Here is a 14,076-nt window from a genome sequence, read left to right as displayed (position 1 = left end):
CCAGGTTTTCTTTCTGCTGTGTAACCATCCATCTTACCATGCTTATAAAACAATATCTCATATTCAGTGTCATTGAACACTGTGTGATAATCAGATTTACAGAGGTTTGCTTCCCACTGCTGAAATAAATGCATTGATAACTACCTTTCTAATGCCATTATGATGAATTTTTTTTATATTCATATCTGCATGAATAACAGAGGAGATGCCAAGGTCCTTTTTTCAAGTATATTTAACTCTTCTGATATATTTTCTTTTAATTCAGAGGGAAAACACACGACTGATATCTTTGTAGAATAACACAAGAAGAAACCTTATTCAAAGCATAAAATTCAATATTGGATAGTATAAAATAAGGGTCCCCTCCCACTGTTTTGTCAAACTCTGTGTTAGCTGCAGCTGTGTTCACAAATGCTAATCAGAGCAGACACTCAGGCTACACAAGGTTAGGTCTTGCTCTCAATATGTTCTGTGGCCAGACTCTTACAGACTCTGGAGGTGAAGCCCTGAGCCCTCTGCCCCCTTAGCATGCCTAACCCATCATTTTTCTCCCAACAAAAGCCACTCACCTGTTCCTGCAGGACTTTAAGCATCGCTTGTGTATGTGTTTGCTCTTCCTTGGCTTGCTCCAGCTCAGATTTTTTGTTATTTAATTCTTCCTGTATGCTCAGCAATTGCTGCCCAAACAAAAGAAGTTTCTGGTTAGCATCATCTGGATCCAAAGCAGTTCTAAATCTTCAGTTTGATAAATCCTCATTTGAAACAATACTTTGCAGTCTGCTCCTACACTTATTATCGTTGCTTAATCTCTTCTGTGTCTAAATGGACCAGAGGTAAATTATTTTCATCTGCACCTCCTTCTGCAGCAGTGGTCCACGAGTAATGCATCTGTTTAAGTGTCTTAAGCTATTTGTTACATTAAAGTAGAAGCTCCTGGTACAGTATATCACCCACAGACTGACTGTCACACTCATCTGAACCAAAATCTTATTTGTAGAAGTGTATGCAGTGGTTTTAATAACACTAGGGTAAATACCATGGTGCATAAATAATTTAAAAGCTCAGTCCTTTAATATAATTAGTCACTGGCCCACAGCCATTTTCATTCTATGCAAAGCAATATTCTGGAAAGCTTTCACTTTGTGTTGCCAAGAAGACAAAAGCTTTCCTTTTTTTCCCCTTGTTCGGGGATATTTTATTAGATCAGTAAGACTGACACCCTACCATCAATATATCAGCCAGAAAGAAGACAGAAACTATGACCAAAACCTATGTTTTTGAAGGGAATTCTGGGATGTAAGGACATCTTTAAAAGCCCACGTCCCCTGGTCTTGGCTAGCCTTAGGTTCTGCATAGATTTATTGTGACTGTCAAGAGCAGAATGGCAGATTTAATTAATTCTGAAATAATACTTTTGTATGGAAGTGATGAATCGATCGTGGAATTCTCCACTGCTGATGAGCAAGAGGAGAGAAAGAGGAGATTAAAAAGGAATTTATGGTGCTTTGCCTTACTGATCAAGAAAGGAAATTGTCATCTGCAGAGGTAACATATTGCCTGGGAGCATTCTCCTTTGAAAGGACTACTTAAATGAGGACTTGCTTTACTAACTTGAGTTACTAATCTAACCATGTAGCTAAGCATCTACAGCTTAGTTTATGCTTGTGCTCATGGTAACTCTGAGTCAAACTGATGTTGCAGTGTTCAGCATCTTGGAAAGTTGGAGACAGTAAGCCTAGAAAGAGTCCTTGGCCTTGCTCCATGACACTGGAAGTCCCAGGCATCAAAAAGGGAGCAGTGTTGTTTTCAGAGACACATGGACACAGATGGAATTTCTGGGACTGATGGAGTTATTGGTAGTGTATTTCTGTTGCAAGGGAACACCAGTATGATGGATTAATTCAGTCACTGAAGTAAAAATACACGTGGGTACATGTCTGACTATATCTCACATACACAATCCAGCTGGGTTAGCTTTTTGATGGATCTCACCACCTGGACTGCTTTCTGGGAGCCTTCCAGAGATATTCAGGTGTGTGTACCCATTCTACAGCAGCAGAAGAGCATTTCAAATTTCAGGGTCTGTCCCACAGAGGCTCTTGCCTGACCAGATTTTTTGTGGGAGGCTCTACTCTGGCATTTCCTGACCAGAGGTGGGTTTCCACCTTAGGCCTGTGTTCATCTTGTCTATTGGGTACAACTCCCTAAAATTTTAGAAGATTCACTGAATTTGTTTATACTGTCATGTGCCACACACCAACACCCATGCAGTCCTTAGCACAGTTATAATTTTCCAGACATTTCACAACTTTATAGCCCAGAAGGGACTATTTGGTCAATGTCATATCAACCTCCTGTTATTACTGACCATTAAGCTTCACCCAGGACAGCTCTAGCTGATGTCTGCAGTTTAGAAAGAAGGGACCTCAACCCTTGGAAGAGAAGCAGAACATACAAGACACCAGAGAGACAGCATAAGCCCTTTTGAGGGACACTAGCTGAAATTTGGTAAGCAGATGTGTCACCTAACAGGGGCTGGTCAAATGTCCTCTCCTTCCCAGATGCAACCTGTCTGATGTTACACACCTGAACACCTTAAGAGAAAGGAGTCCTTGCCCTCTGACATCTCAGGGTCTTCTCTGACCATCTGGCTCACCATCCTCTGATGATTCAAAGGGAGGATCCAAAGTGAATGAAAGGATCCTCACACAAATTCAGGAAAGCATCAAGCCAATTATGTCCTGAGGGAGGGCAGCCCTTCTTTTCATCTGTAGGCAACCAGTTGAAATCTTGAAGCATGAAACTTGATGATTGCTATTGTCTACAATACTTGTGCTACAAGTACTATGGGGACTGAGAAAGATCTCCCAAGCCATCTTGTTTGCTCCAAAGCCTCTGAAGGAAGAGAAAAGTCATGCATATCCAAGCACAACATCACCATCATCCAGACTGCACCTTCATCCTGATTCAGAGATATTACCCGAGCTTCCGAGAGAAATCCCAGAGTCCATACTTCTGAACAGTATAAACTCCCATATGGAAGATCCCAAGTGAGTTTTCAATCCATCTCTAGCCCTGGAAAGCCTTTCTCTACTGAGTAATTGTTACAAATCCAAGTTTCAATTAGAGGTTGAACTTGTTACACTTCTGCTAGAACTGAAATCTCTTTCCTCATCCTGCCCACTTCCTCCCAATGGCTCTTACATGGCCAACTTTTACATACCACAGATCAGCTCACAAAATTCCACTGTTTTACCTTCACATCTCCCACTGTGATATCCCAATGTGTTTTAGTCTAATTATAACACTTATCCTTTGATCCTGACTTTTTTCCTTTCATGTTTGAGGCAATTTTTCCAACTGCCCAAGCATGGGAGGAAGTGGTGTGGAAGACACACTCAGAGAGCTCAAGAGAGAAAAATGCTCCCTGCTTTCCATCTTTGTACTCAGCTCTGGAGCAGCCAGGAACAGGAATCCCAGGAAAACATCCAACATGTTCAGTTTGCCTGGGGTAAGAGAGTTTGCATTCTGGTTGCAGTATGAGCTGCAAAGCACTTGGTGTAAGATAAAATCTTCCATCAGTTAAGCTGTCAACTACTGCAGGCTTACCTTGTGCATGGGCTTATATTTTCAAAGATAACAAATGAGTTCTATTTGCACAGCAGTGGTGGAAAACAGAGAATGTGTAACTAAAGTACCATATTCCCACTCACACATAAGGATTTTTGTTCACAGAACAAAAACATCTTACAATCCAACCCCCAAAGATGTCAGACTTGTGTAAACCTTGCAGCCATTCCCTGGAGATTTAACTTTTTTTTTTTTTTTTTCCTCCCTGGTATTTATCTCTAAAAGCTGCAGAATCCACTCATTTTGCACGGGTCAGGTATTAAGATTTCTTTCCCCTGAGTGGTTGATGCCACCACCAGGAAGTTGTAGCAGGGAGCTATACCTGGCAAACAGTCTATTTTCCCCTTCCAGTCTCATTTTGAAAAATCAAAAAAACAGCTTTGACTGAAAAAATAATATCAGCCTAAGACAGGCAAACAGCCTGAAAAATTTCAGCCCAAACATGTGATGTTTGGCAAAATTTGAAGCAAATGGGAAGAGGATCTTATGCTGGCAGGAATGAGGCAAGTTTCATAACAGGGACTGATGTCATGCTTGCTTATTAACAGACAGCATCTCCATAAAATTGTAACCAATGATGCCAAGGTGATGGTAATTAGGTATTCAAAATTATTTATTTTTTCACATGTGTTCTTATTAAAAATTGATCCTATAGATATTTTTTCTGCCCTTCAGATTGCTTGAAAGCATACATCACAATCAATCAAACTAAAAAATTGTTCTTGATTTTAATGTTTGTGCTGTCTGATACTGTTCCACCCACTTTGCCATCTCATCCAGCATTTCTGCCAGAGCTTTTCCCCCTCCCCCCATGCCCACCCACCCACACAGCATTTGCTACCCCACTTCCCACCTGTTATATATATCCTGCTGTCTTGTCTCAGAGCTACTGCCAGCACAGAAATCAAAGTGTCCCTTCCTTCAATCTTGTATCACCTCTCTGGCCATTTCCTTTCAGCCCTGATGTCCTCAACTCCATGGCACAGCCATGGCTTTCAGACATCAGTTCCCCAGTTTCCTTAGGCAAAGGAGTGACTTCTTGGTTACAAAGCCAAGGAATACCCAACTCATTATTCTGATGTCTTCCAGTGATGGTCAGTGTACAATTCTGTGGGTCTCTGAGGGTCCCCCTGCATCTTAGGCAAGGGTCTTCTTCGTAGGCCAGAATCTCAGCTCTGAGGATCCTGGTGAGAGACATTTGCACAGCCTAGAATTCCACCAGCACCCATCTGGAAGCTCAGCTGCTCTATGGGCAACCCAAACCATTTATCAGCCTGGTTGTCAGGTTGCCCCTCATACATGAACCCATGCAGTAGGTCCAGGTCAGACTGGTAGACACCACTGATATCCTCTTACTGGCACTTCTAGGCAGCATACAGGAAAGGACAGAGCATTAAACCATAGGTTGCCTTTCCAGAGATTAACCAATGCATTTTGAATGTAAAAAGTAAAATTATAAAAAAAAAAAAAAAAAAAAAAAAAAGCAAGACAGATTGCTTGTTTCCCATAGCAATTCTGGAGCTGCTCTGTATAGAAATGGTAAATATCACTCCCCAGTGTTAAGCTTCATTCATTCATGAGGAGCAAATCCTCCCTGTACATAAACGGGTAGCTAATTTCTTTATATGAGGGGAAGGGAAGGATGTGTGTGTTTTATTTTTCTTGTGGGTTTGTTTTTTTTTTTCACACATTCCCACCTCCAATGCTGAATCTCTGTCAGCGAGAGTTCAGTACTGCCCATATTGCATAGATCTTGAAAGTGCAGACAGAAAATTACCATCTTAAACCAATCTTTGCAGCTTCTGAAACATTAAATATAGATGGCATTACTGAAGGCAGCTGAATTACTCAGCCTGTGTACAATGTGGTGCCAGTGTGGCCACGAATGCTAACGACAGAACAACACACAGTGCCTCCAAAATATATGAGAAGCCCTAAAGGGAAAGTAATAGCTTGCTGTTGTGTACCACTGTGCAGCCATGAAATACTCCTCTTTCCTCTCCTCCTCCCTGCCCACAGGTCTTCACTTCTCCCCAAAAGGCAGCGTTACATGTGTACATTTAAATAAAAATTATGGAGGTATCTAGAAGCGTGGACGCACACCGAGCCTAGTGGGACAGAGAAAGGTCTTAGAAGTAAAGCCTGGTTTCCAGCATGAAACCATCAACTTGGCATGCTAAGAAAAGGGATCAGAAGGGACCACAGGGCCTGAGGCTGTGCTTAGAATACTGTAAGGCTGACAGAATAATGAAAAAGGAAAACCAGCGCTTGCCACAAGTTTAGCAGTTGCTCTTCTGAATGGTCCTGCCCCTGCTGTTTTGGTTATAGTTTTCTCTTCAGTTGGTGGAAACAAAGTATGAAAAGGTTTCAAAGACCTTAAAAAAAGGGAAGTAAAGAAGAGCAGCCAGAAGAACACCTCTGGGGTGGGAGCACTGACTTTGATCCTCGGTTGTTCAGGCAGTTTCAGTGTATTACTCTCCATTTACTACTTATAGGAAATACACCCCTGTGCAGCAAGAATGGGGATATCTAATTCACTGGGTACCTACAATGAAGGCAAAACTTTTGTGCCTCAGATAGGCAGGCTATATCCCAACTAAACCTATATTTTCAGTCCCAATGAAACAAGGCTTGCATAGTAACCCCAGGAGGCAGCTCTCCCTTGTGCCAGTGTACAGCCCTTTCCCCTAAACCTACACAAGAGTCAGAGAAAAAAAAAGTAGGAAACAGTAGACACTGAAAGGATGCAGACTTCACTTAAAACATTAAAACTCCTATGCTACTAATGCTGTTAATTTATGAGGGTTTATTCTTTTTATCTTTTTCTTTTTTTTTTCTTTCCCCAAGTAAAACCTTGCTGTATCTTTTCTAACTTTAATTTATAAAAAGAAAAGAAAATGAGTTTGCCAAATGGAAAAGGACAAAAATCAGCGAGGAAAATGTGTGTTTCAGAATACCTAGAACCTCTTCATAAATGCAGAGGGAAAGGATGTTTAACATTTATTTTCAGAATCCTCCTTAGGTGGATGGAAAAGAAAGAAAGAAGCAAAATGAAATCTCAGGTATATAACCAATTGCAAAGTAAAAATATAAATCCCTCTCCCAGTACTGGTACCCATGGACCATCTGGAAGAGTGTTTTTCTCTTTTTGTAAGAGAGGCAAGATTTCATATCATAAATGGCCAGCACATGGCAGACTTGAATAATGAGAAAGTGACTTCCCAGCTGAGCAAATATGCATTAGTAACAAGATGCTGATGAGGCCAGACAAATCACCAAGGAAACAGGAGAATGTGAAAGACAAGTCAAAGAAGCTTTAGAAATGAGCCCTCAAGGAAGTTAACCATGTTGCAGCAGTAAGGGCAACATACATGCCACCATAATGTATGACAAGGCTTTATTAAAATAAAGAATATGATTGTGGATTTTTTTAAGGGAGGAAAAAGAAGCACGATGTACTACCATGGTGTTTCTCATCCCTGCCACCTCTCAGGGTGTGACCACCTGTGTCCTAGGAACTATGGGGATGGAATTATATGGATGGATCAAGGGGCTTGCAATGATGATAAAGTCCAAGCCCTGCCCTGGTGAAGAGGGCATGTGGATCAACAGCCCAACTTCTCCTTGCTGGGCATCTGCTGCCAAAGGAAGTCTTACTGGCACTCTGGAGAGAGGAAAAGACCACTCTGAATATGTTAGTTCCACAGGTTAGCCACCTCAGAGTGGGTGATGGGTGGATGTGCGTGGTGGCACTACCAAAAAATTCTGCATCTTCCTTAGAATCATAGAATCATAGAATCATAGAATCCTAGGGGTTGGAAGGGACCTCGAAAGATCATCTAGTCCAACCCCCCCTGCCAGAGCAGGGCCCCCTAGAGTACATCGCCTAGGAACGTGTCCAGGCAGGTTTTGAATGTCTCCAGTGAAGGAGACTCCACAACCCCCCTGGGCAGCCTGTTCCAGGGCTCTGTCACCCTTACAGTAAAAAAATTCTTTCTGATATTCAACTTGAACCTCCTATGCTCCAACTTGCACCCATTACCCCTTGTCCTATCACTGGTCACCATAGAGAAAAGCCTAACTCCATCTCCCTGACACTCACCCCTTACATATTTGAAAACATTGATGAGGTCACCCCTCAGTCTCCTTTTCTCCAAACTAAAGAGACCCAGCTCCCTCAGCCTTTCCTCATAAGGGAGATGCTCCACTCCCTTAATCATCTTAGTAGCTCTGTGCTGGACTCTTTCAAGCACTTCCCTGTCCTTCTTGAACTGAGGGGCCCAGAACTGGACACAATACTCCAGGTGCGGCCTCACCAATGCAGAATAGAGGGGGAGGAGAACCTCTCTTGACCTACTAACCACACCCTTTCTAATGCACCCCAGGATGCCATTGGCCTTCTTGGCCACAAGGGCACACTGCTGGCTCATGGTCATCCTCTTGTCTACCAGGACCCCCAGGTCTCTTTCACCTACACTGCTCTCCAGCAGGTCAGCCCCCAACCTATACTGGGACATCGTGTTGTTCTTCCCCAAATGCAAAACTCTACACTTCCCCTTGTTGAATTTCATCTTGTTCCTCCCTGCCCAACTCTCCAGCCTGTCTAAGTCTCTCTGAATGGCAGCACAGCCTTCTGGTGTGTCAGCCACTCCTCCCAGCTTAGTGTCATCAGCAAACTTGCTGAGGGTACATTCTATACCCTCATCCAAGTCGTTGATGAATATATTGAACAACACCGGTCCCAGTACCGACCCCTGAGGGACTCCACTAGTCACGCCCCTCCAACCAGATTCTGCCCCATTGACTACAACTCTCTGACTCCTTCCTTTCAACCAGTTCCTGATCCACCTCACTACCTGATCACCAAACCCATACTTGATCAACTTATCTACAAGGATGCTGTGAGAGACGGTGTCAAATGCTTTACTGAAATCAAGGTAAACCACATCTACCGCTCTTCCATCATCTATCCACCTAGTAATTTCCTCATAGAAGGCTATGAGATTAGTCAAACATGATTTACCCTTGATAAAACCATGCTGACTGCTCTTGATGACCCCCATGTCCTTGATATGCCTGGAGATAGTGACAAGAACAAGTTGTTCCATCACCTTTCCAGGGATGGAGGTGAGGCTGACCGGTCTATAGTTACCCGGGTCCTCCTTCTTGCCCTTCTTGTAGACTGGAGTGACATTTGCTATCCTCCAGTCCTCAGGCACCTCTCCTGTTACCCATGACTTATTGAAGATGATGGAGAGTGGCCTAGCAATGACCTCCGCCAGCTCCCTCAGCACCCTTGGATGCATTCCATCTGGACCCATCGACTTATGGATGTCCAGATTACTCAGCTGATCCCTAACCCAATCCTCATCTACTATGTCAAACTCTTCATCTATCTTGACTACTTCGGGGGTTAAATGAGTCTGGGGCTCATGCGGAAACCCTGCAGGAGTAAAGACAGAGGCAAAGAAGGCGTTCAGCACCTCTGCCTTCTTTATATCCTCTGTCACCAGGGCTCCCAGCTCATTCTTTAGTGGGCCAATATTGCCTCTAGTGTTAGTAATGGAGATGTTTGCCATGCTCCCCTCCCCCTGCTATTAGATCGACTGTAGAGGTCCTACAGATTTACAGTTCTGAGAGAAGGAGCAGAGAGGACTCAACATCAGAAATGTGCCACATGAGGAAATGGATAGATGGACACAGGCACTGAAACTACCTAATGGGAGGTTACAGAAAAGATGGCATCAGGCATTTCTTGGATAAGGGCTGAGGGCAAGTAGAAACATATTCAACAAGGAATATTTCTATGATGTATAAAGAAAATATTTCATGGTGCTGGTGGCCAACCACTTGAACAAAGGCTTAGAGAGACTGTGGACTCTCCATCCTTGGAGGAGACAGACACAGTCATAAGCAAAATTGAGACAACTCCAAAGCTGCCTTTGCTTTGGAGGGATGGTGAACATCATCTCCAGATGTACCTTCTGACTTATGTTCTCCTATGATTCTAAAGGGTATCTAAAAGATATTAGATAATTAACTCCTGCTTTCTTCTGTTTCTGTGAGGCATAATAATTTAAACACACAAACTACAAGAGGAAGTGTTAGGGGTCGGCCAGCAGATGAAGGGAGAACATGGATGGCTTAAATCCCAATCTACATCATTCCTTTGGATAGTAATTTTTAAAGTATATCTCTTAATCCTCAAGAAAGACAAATTATCTTTGGTCATCTATACACTTCTGCAGCAAATGAGGAAAAGACCCAAACCCTTAGAAACTGTACAGAAACAGTCTCTCCACTCAGAAGTGAAATTCCCCCAGTTTACTGATAGATATTTAGTGCTGGCATCAGGGATTCTTCCCTGTGATTTAACTTTCACAACATATTAGACAGTCTTTGATTTTGATGGTGAAGTCTGACCAAAGCTTGTTGGACCTCATCACTAAAGCTCCCTTCTCCCTTTGCTAAATGAGGTGACTGCACATCACATAGCCCTGTACTGGCTGTACTGGTGATAGGTGAAGAGACAGATGGGCTTACAGTTTGTTCTGATCCTGAAAGAAGGAAGAGGGTTGATTCCAGGTGAGTATCATGTTTCTTTTCCCCTTTTTATCTGTCTTCCAGCACTGGGTACAATGCACAGTCAAAAGAAGACACGATCATCCATTCATAGCAACCTCTTCAGCTCCAACCTTTCACCCATGTGATACCTTTCACAATTGTGGATACTTTCTCACCAATGGCTCTTGAACTGTATGATCCCATCTCTTCTTTCATGGGACTGCAAACCATACAAATCATAGGGTGGTTTGGGTTGAAAGGGACCTTAAAGATCACCTAGTTCCAACCCCCTGCGTGGGCAAGGATGCTTTCCCATGAGCATGACACAGCATGACTCAACAAACCAAATAAGATTTAAAAAATTTGGATTTCATGTTCAAGAAAAATTATTTTATTTATTCTGAAGGCAAATAAGAAGACATGACACATTTAAATTAGAAGAATGATGTTAGGGAAGAGAATCAATTTGGTAATTCCCACTGAAGTACAATTCCTAGTAGTGGGAGCACAATTCCTAGAACTGATACTGTCAAACTCATTTGGAAACGATGTAATCAGCAAGCCAATGATAGCATTTAGGATCTTTTAAAGAATTCATGTAAGAACTGAACTGTAAAATTTATGAGGTCTGTCCTTCAACACCACGAGACTACTCAAGCATGTTAATGAAGATATTAGTTGATTTTTTCATATTTTAAATAAAATGTGTGCACTTCATTATTTCTCTCCAAAGTGTTCATTCTCGCTGCCAATATTAGTTTAGCTTTCCCAATGGCAGCATGAAAAAAGATGCTACCCTCCATCACCTTACCACTAGATAAGTTACCAAGAATATGGTGCTAAAGCATCTATGGGCCCTTATTTACACTTTCCCTAATATTGTTGAAGTGGTGGTGGCAGAAGTGATAAATTAAACACTACTTTCAATAAGAAAAGGTTGTTAAAAACAGAGGAGAACCCATTTGGCTTGTCTGAGATCTGGTAAATAATTAGCTCTTAATTGCCAGCTGCTCTTTTTAAAAAGATGTAATCAGAAAGAGTAAGTATTTTCTGGAAGTTTGAATGAGGACAGTACTGAAAAGCACAAGGGAGAAGAGAACATACTTGTGGGAACTTTTATCTCCACCCTGTGAGGTGAAATATTTCTTACCCAGCTTCCAAACACCAGCTATAGGGAGAAAGAAGAAAAGACAGGCCCAGAAGTGGACAACTGGATAATGCATCCAGTCCTTCTCATTTTTCTTGTATCCATTCCCCATAAAATTATCAGTGTTGATCAATATTGCCAGCAGCACTTTGATAGGAAAACAGAAGGATCTAACTGGAGTTCATATTCAAAGGTAGTAATAAAAAAAAGTAAATTCCAAAGTAACTATTCTGATCTGTTTATTCAGCAAATAAAAGGCAAATATGACGGGCAATGTTTTATATCTCTTTTATTTACTCTTCTCTTTAGTGCTGAATTTGGAGAAAAAAATCAGTTTATAGCTGTGCCTATGCAGATTAGGTGGGTTATGTGCTGAACAGATGTTTGGTGAGCAAATGTAGGTGGTTAAAAAAAAGACTACAAATCTCCTATGCATTTGGGCTACATTAATATATACAGCCATAACATGCCCTATCTATTCAACGATGATGTTAATTTCAGTGCTAAACTGCTTCTAGAACCTGTACAATTAAAGGCAAATGGTTATTATTATGGTCATGGCACTCACAAGGCACAAGATTTGGCAGTCTTCAGCAAACAGTGACTTCTGACATTTTAGAAAGTTTGTATGTGAGAGAAGGGAATGGATGTGACAGTTAACAACTTCTGCAAAAGGATCTGGGAGCTGCAGACCTAAATGCCAGTTGAGTTTTATTGGAATTTAATAGGTGGCTGATTGGTTACAAGACTGATGTGGAAAAAAAATCTCATGATGCCCTATCCTAATAGCTGTAGAAACCTGCTTGGCAAAAACGTGCTTTTCCTCCCTGTACCCACTGAAAGAAAATGGACTATGGGAATAGTCAGTTCTTCCATTACTTGTATGGGGAAAAAAACCCCTACTTTTCATACAGGAGAGGAAAGGAGAGACCTAAACAATCCCACTTGTGCTTGTAGAACGAAAAATTTGCTAGCTCAATGAGGACATCTGAAAATGGACTGGCTCTGCTTCAGTGACTGGGAATGACAGAAATCCAGTTCAATTCAAAGGTAGCACAGTGATGCCAACACTAGGTACCTCTGGCTTTTTCACCCAAGAGTGTTTACAATACGTAAGAGGCACACAATCTTGTTTAAAAAGCTAAGAGATGGTATTAGTGCCACCTCAATTATACAAAAAGGTCTTAATCTGTCTCTCAGCCACTGTACTGGGGGACCTGTGTACACCCCACAGTTCTCATCACCAACGTGTACCCTGAGCATCTTCCTTTGAGAGAGCAATGAGCATAAGGAGGGAGCTATGATACACTCCAGCAGCTCTTCTCACCCTCCCAACCACAACAGGGAGGTGTAACCCAGACCAGATTTTCCTTCCTTGGATGAACACTGAAAGCCTAAAATGCATTGCTAGTCACCTGGCATTTCTCAGAGGCCTTTAAAAAAAAAGGTGAATAAGTCTAAGATGCATGTGCTGTTTATTTTACTTCCTAAATAATTAGTAAACTGCAAAAGCTGGTCCTCAGGAGGTAGAAAATGTCAGGAGCAATGTGGCCTTTGCAGGAAGACCTCGAGTTGCATATTGAACAGCCAGGACAGGAAGGTATTGAATAGGCAATGATTAACTGTGTGCTCTCTGTCTGCAGCAGAGAACAGGGAAGGGTCTCTGAGGTATACAAAGCAAAATACACAGTAGTTCTGGCAATTCCTGCCTTCTGAGTGCTCAGGTTCACAATCAACATTGCTGTTCAAGTGAAATTTGTTATTGTTTGGGAAAAAAAAGTAGACAAGACAAAAGAAGACTTTCATCTGCTGCATAAGAGTAACACCTACGTGGGTCATCAACAGGGCCAGAATATATTCAGTCCCCTGCTGAGATGTCCCAAGATAACCAGCACCCACAACAGCACACCAGTGCCTACCACCCACACCAGTTCCTATTGCTCTTTCTTTCCACCCTGAGCACTAACTCTAGGAGATGCACCCCATGAGTCCTCTGCTCTTGCAGTAAGCCCATGGGTAGGCTTTGATCCATCACTGCCAATGAAGAGAAGGTCAGGCTGCCACTATGTGACACAACTGTGAACCTGAGCTCAAATAATGAATTGGTCCCTTTAGGGGACCAGGGATATGAGGTGCCCATTAAATGTCCCAGGTTACACCTCAACAATTGTGATACCAGAACTGTAAGCACTTTCACAGAATCACAGAATCAGCCAGGTTGGAAAGGACCTCCGAGATCATCAAGCCCAACCCTTGATCCACTACCACTGTGGTTACCAGACCATGGCACTGAGTGCCACATCCAGTCTCTTCTAAAGACCTGCAGGGACGAAGAATTCACCACCTCCCTGGGCAGCCCATTCCAATGTCTGATCACCCTCTCTGTAAAGAATTTCTTCCTAATATCCAAACTAAACCTCCCCTGGCAGAGCTTAAGTCCATGCCTTCTTGTCTTACTAGCAGCTGCCTGGGAAAAGAGACCAACCCCCCCCTGGCTACCCCCTTCTTTCAGGGAGTTGTAGAGAGTGATGAGGTCTCCTCTGAGCCTCCTCTTCTCCAGGCTGAACAGCCCCAGCTCCCTCAGCCCTTCCTAACAGGACTTGTGCTGGATCCCTTCACAGCCTCCTTGCTCTTCTCTGGACCTGCTCCAGCACCTCCATCTCCTTCCTGAACTGAGGGGCCCAGACCTGGACACAGGACTCCAGGTGTGGCCTCACCAGCGCTGAGTACAGGGG

General features: G+C 42.7%; 1 protein-coding gene across 3 annotated transcripts in view; it reads right to left on the bottom strand.

Moving 5' to 3' along the window:
* The window catches only part of ENOX1 (ecto-NOX disulfide-thiol exchanger 1), a 376,541-nt gene that overhangs the window by 28,595 nt on the left and 333,870 nt on the right, over nt 1-14,076 (bottom strand). For all 3 annotated transcript variants that reach the window (XM_071740024.1, XM_071740005.1, XM_071740013.1), the window contains one exon: nt 570-677. In XM_071740024.1, coding sequence (XP_071596125.1) covers nt 570-677 — 108 coding nt within the window. The remainder of the gene's footprint in view (nt 1-569; nt 678-14,076) is intronic.

The sequence above is a fragment of the Heliangelus exortis genome, chromosome 1 (genome assembly GCF_036169615.1).
Source record: "Heliangelus exortis chromosome 1, bHelExo1.hap1, whole genome shotgun sequence".
Classification (NCBI taxonomy): domain Eukaryota; kingdom Metazoa; phylum Chordata; class Aves; order Apodiformes; family Trochilidae; genus Heliangelus; species Heliangelus exortis.
This window is presented reverse-complemented; position numbering and strand designations above follow the sequence as displayed.